Below are 5,000 nucleotides of genomic sequence, written 5' to 3'. Positions count from 1 at the left end.
TATAAGTTTTTTATTGAGTGAGCAGATAATTAAAAAAACATGAAATAAGGGAAAACTAGGATAAACTTGAATAAAAGTCTTAAGTTATCTTTGAATTATGTGCCCTTTCATTAACGAAGATATGAAGTGGGAAACAGGCCAACGTAACATACAATATTTTTTATTTCACTACATTTGAAGATTGATAAAATGTAAAATTCTTGAAAGAACAGATGATTACTAAAATTGAATTGAAGAAACCAAAATTTAATTCCCTCCCGTCGCTAAATGATAATCAAAATTAGAATATAAAATTCTTGGAAAGAACAAGTAATCACTAAAATTTAATTGAAAAAAACCCAAATTGGAATTTTCCTTATCCGTAAATGATAATTAAAATGATTAAAATCTAAAATTCTTGAAAGAAGAAATAATCGCTAAAACTTAATTGAAAAACCCAAACTTGGAATTTTACTTATCCCTAAATGATAATAAAAATGGTTAAAATTTAAAATTCTTGAAAGAAAAAATAATCACTAAAACTTAATTGAAAAAATCAAAATTGAAATTTTCCCCGTCGCTAAATGATAATCATAATGTTAATGGAATGTCGAATATGAAATCCATTAAACAGCTCTTATAATCTCTAATGAGAAACGGGGAGAAATCTCCCTCGCCTGTCATTCCACAGGCGACGGAAAACCTATTATTTCTCCTTGGCTGCATTTAATACCTGGGACCCTGCTCTACCGTCAAACCAGCCAGCTTCATTTCTGGCATTGTTCACGCCTTGCCTACGGTAGAACTTGGCACCTGTTGCCAATTTCTGATGGCTTTATGCTCGTCGGACGTCGCTTTATTTGTGAATGGGAATCATATTTGACAGGAACACTATACTCTATTTTTTTTAATGAGGCGCATTTGCACTGTCTCGCAGGGGTGCCCTTATAGCTCGGAAAAGTTTCCTAATAGCTGATTGGTTGGGCAAGATAATTCTAAACCATCAGCTGGTAGGAAACTTTTCAGAGCTAAAAGGGCACACTGACTAGCAGGGTAGCCCTTTTAGCTCGGAAAAGTTTCATAGTAGCTGATTGGTTGAACAAGATCATTCTAACCAATCAGCTCTCAAGAAACTTTCAGTGCTAAAAGGGCACACTGACTAGCAGGGTTGCCCTTTTAGCTCGGAAAAGTTTCCTAATAGCTGATTGGTTGGGCAAGATAATTCTAAACCATCAGCTGGTAGGAAACTTTTCAGAGCTAAAAGGGCACACTGACTAGCAGGGTTGCCCTTTTAGCTCGGAAAAGTTTCATAGTAGCTGATTGGTTGGGCAAGATAATTCTTACCAATCAGCTAGTAGGAAACTTTTCAAGGGCTAAAAGGGCACACTGACTCGCAGGGATGCCCTTTTAGCTCGGAAAAGTTTCCTAATAGCTGATTGGTTGGGCAAGATAATTCTTACCAATCAGCTAGTAGGAAACTTTTCAAGGGCTAAAAGGGCACACTGACTCGCAGTGATGCCCTTTTAGCTCGGAAAAGTTTCCTAATAGCTGATTGGTTGGGCAAGATAATTCTTACCAATCAGCTAGTAGGAAACTTTTCAGAGCTAAAAGGGCACACTGTCTCGCAGGGGGTGCCCTTTTAGCTCAGAACTGATTGGTTGAACAAGATCATTCTAACCAATCGGCTATCAAGAAACTTTCAGTGCTAAAAGGGCACACTGGCTCGCAGGGGTGCCCTTTTAGCTCGTAAAAGTTTCCTAATAGCTGATTGGTGGGGCAAGATGATTCTAACCAATCAGCTATTAGGAAACTTTTTCGAGCTAAAAGGGCACCCGTGGGAGTCAGTGCAAATACCTCATTAAAAAAAATAGAGTATAGTAATTTCTTTGAGGTCTTCGTAGTGTCTTTAAGACCCCTGTAGTTTCGCCCACTTTTGGGCCTTTTACCTTACGTCTTTTACTTTACCTATTCATTTCCATCTTACTATACCAACCTCTTTTGAATTTTGTTTCATCTTTACACATGAATGGTTTCCTGGTCCCAGCGCCAGGCCACATGCCCCAATTTATAGATATATAAATTTGTAAATCCAAAACAAAATATTTACAGTTGTGTTGGCCGATGTGGTAACGTCCCTGACTGGTGAACGCCAGACTGGGGTTCGCGTCCCGCTCAAGCTCCCTTGTTTATTTGGTCGCTGCAACCTCACCATCCTTGTGAGCTAAGGATGATGTGTTTAGGGGAGCCCATAGATCTATCTGCTGAGTCATCAGCAGCCATTGCCTGGTCCTCCTTGGTCGTAGCTTGGGTGGAGAGGGGTCTTGGGTGCTGATCATATGTATATATGATCAGCACCCATTGTTCTGCTTGATAGGGCAATGTCACTGTCCCTTGTCTGCCATTCATGAGCGGCCTTTAAACCTTTAAATGAACCAACACGAGGAATGACGTGGATATAGTCTGGCTAGCGATCTTTTTACTTTTAATATACCTCCCGTTTAGACTTCTCATTTTAGGTCTAAGGAAGAAATCATTATCTTTTTTTTCTATGTTGACAGGGTCCCCCAGGAGAGTCAATGGCTGGGCCCCCAGGCCCCCCGGGTCCCCCGGGACCACCTTGTTCGTCGGAGGGAGACATGGAAGGTGCACTCAATTTCACGGTAAGAACGAAGTGATTCTCTCTCTCTCTCTCTCTCTCTCTCTCTCTCTCTCTCTCTCTCTCTCTCTCTCTCTCTCTCTCTCTCTCTCTCTCTCCTCTCTCTCTCTCTCTCTCTCTCTCTCAAGGAAAAGGGTTTTTTATATATATATTTGCTAGATGAAATTTCAATTCTGAATATGTTTCGTCGTAGCAAAACATTAGATGAATAAACTACTTTGTGCTTCCTCTCCTCGTAGCTTTTATCATTTCCTTTATATGTTTTGGTAAGGTTTGTTATTAGTAATAGTTAGTTCTTTATATTGCATATTAATTTTGTATGATATGATCCTAAGTCATGTTTTCTAGATTTATTAATCATATTACATATATTACAGCTACAGAAAAATATGTCAATTTGCCTATATTTTTGCAAAAGTTATACTCCTCTGTCTTATCAAAGGCACCTTCTTCCACCAAACCTCTTCTCTCTATATCATCCTTTACCTTATCTCGTTATCTGCCTCCCTCTCGGTATTCCCCACCTAACTGGTTCCTTCCAAGCCCTCTTCACTCGATCTCCACCATCCATCCTCAACACATGGCCACACCATCTCAGTCGTTACACTTATCACTTCTGTAATCATTACTATGCCTGCCATTCTTATTCCATCATTTTCCAATCTTTCAAGCAGTTCACTTGTGGTGGTTCCTAAACAAATCTTAATTGTAAGCCCTCCTCACTACCTACCCTCAACACATGGCCACACCATCTCAGCCGTTACACTTATGTCCTCTGTAATCTTTACTACGCCTGCCATCTGTAGTCTTTACTACACCTGCCATTAGTATTCCACCATTTTCCAATCTTTCAAGCAGTTCGCATGTGATGATTACTAAACAAATCATAATCAAAGTGAAGTCAATCCATTGATTCCTCTCCCCTCAGCCAGCAGGATTTGAAGGTGGCGTACAGGGTCCTCCCGGCCCAATGGGTGAATGCTCCTGCAATACGACCTCCTTGATAGCCATCGTTCTGGAACGGATTCCAAAAGGTCCTCCTGGAGCGAAAGGTCTTCAGGGAAGAGACGGTATGCCGGGTACTCCGGGTACGGCAGGAACCCCAGGTCCCCCAGGGGAAAGGGGCCTGCCAGGTCCACCTGGTCTTAAGGGAGATCGAGGAGACCAAGGTGATCCAGGTGAGATAAGTAGAATCTTTCAAATATTTCAGTTATTTTATCAGATTTATTCATTGTTTTATCATTGCTGTCATTGTTTTTGGCATTGATTCAAATATGGAAAACTAATTAATTCCTTTCATTTGTTCAATCGTTCGTTCACTCACCCTATTGATGTATAATTAATGAAAATATATCAAATTAAACCTAATAAGGATTATTAAATAGGAACGCATCTATCGATGATTAAATGAACGAATGAAATAAAATAAAAATATAATTAACTGAACGAAACTACAGTATGTAAACTCCGTTTGAAGCAAGCACTTATCTCATAGATTAAAGCATTCCATGCTTAATTTTACACATTTCCTTCTGGACAGATTTCTCAGCGAGTTGTGCATTTATTCAATGCAGTTTGAATTTTTATCATTCACCGTGCTTCATCATGCGAAAGTCCAAAATTTAATTTTGTATCATGTGCACAAGCATACTTATAATATTTGTTATTGCCAGATTCCCAATATATTGTTTATGTTTATGCAAAACATTACTTTAGACTACATTTTGTTTGTGTGTGTGTGTAAAAGACCTTCCATGATTAAATTTACTAGTGTATAAAAATTCCCTTTTACTGGATGTTTTGTTTTAAGTATCACTGCAGTGTAAGAAAGGAGCCAGTGTTATAAGAAAAATAGTTTCATATAATTGTATAAAAAAAATAAGATTAGTGGAAAGTCATTGAGTTTGATAATTGGGTTTCATTCATTTTTTCCTATGTTGGCCTACACTTATTTCTTTGTTATATTTCTTTCCTGCTTATCTAATAGTTCATGTATTCTCCCCATTTTTATATCCTATGCATATTCTTTATGTCCAAAAATATGTTTCTTGTTTGTAAACAATAAGTCAAGTTAATGTAACTCAACCTATTTTTCGTTGGCAGGACCCGAGGGTCTTCAAGGTCCCAAAGGAGAAACGGGTGTGGATGGATCCCCAGGTCTTCCAGGAGAGAGGGGCCCTAGGGGTCCACCAGGTCCTCCTGGCTGGGGTAATCCAGGAGGTTTTGACGTAAGTCTCATATGTCACAGTTTTCTTTCATTTCTCTTTATTAGAAGGGCTATCTTAGATATTGTAAAGTTTACCCTAAATTGTAAAGATTTCGTTTTCTTTAGAAGAAGTGACTAAAAGAAAATAAGATTTTATGG

At 38.7% G+C, this 5,000-nt stretch overlaps 1 protein-coding gene across 1 annotated transcript in view; it reads left to right on the top strand.

The window, feature by feature from the left end:
* LOC137642344 (collagen alpha-1(XVIII) chain-like) overlaps positions 1-5,000 on the top strand; it is a 137,844-nt gene that overhangs the window by 42,208 nt on the left and 90,636 nt on the right. Inside the window, exons 5-7 of the mRNA XM_068374838.1 lie at positions 2,538-2,639; positions 3,564-3,813; positions 4,739-4,863. Of these exons, the coding sequence (XP_068230939.1) occupies positions 2,538-2,639; positions 3,564-3,813; positions 4,739-4,863 (477 nt within the window). The remainder of the gene's footprint in view (positions 1-2,537; positions 2,640-3,563; positions 3,814-4,738; positions 4,864-5,000) is intronic.

Source organism: Palaemon carinicauda, chromosome 6 (assembly GCF_036898095.1).
Source record: "Palaemon carinicauda isolate YSFRI2023 chromosome 6, ASM3689809v2, whole genome shotgun sequence".
Classification (NCBI taxonomy): domain Eukaryota; kingdom Metazoa; phylum Arthropoda; class Malacostraca; order Decapoda; family Palaemonidae; genus Palaemon; species Palaemon carinicauda.
Note: the sequence above shows the minus strand (reverse complement) of the source record. Positions and strands in the feature narration are given on the sequence as shown.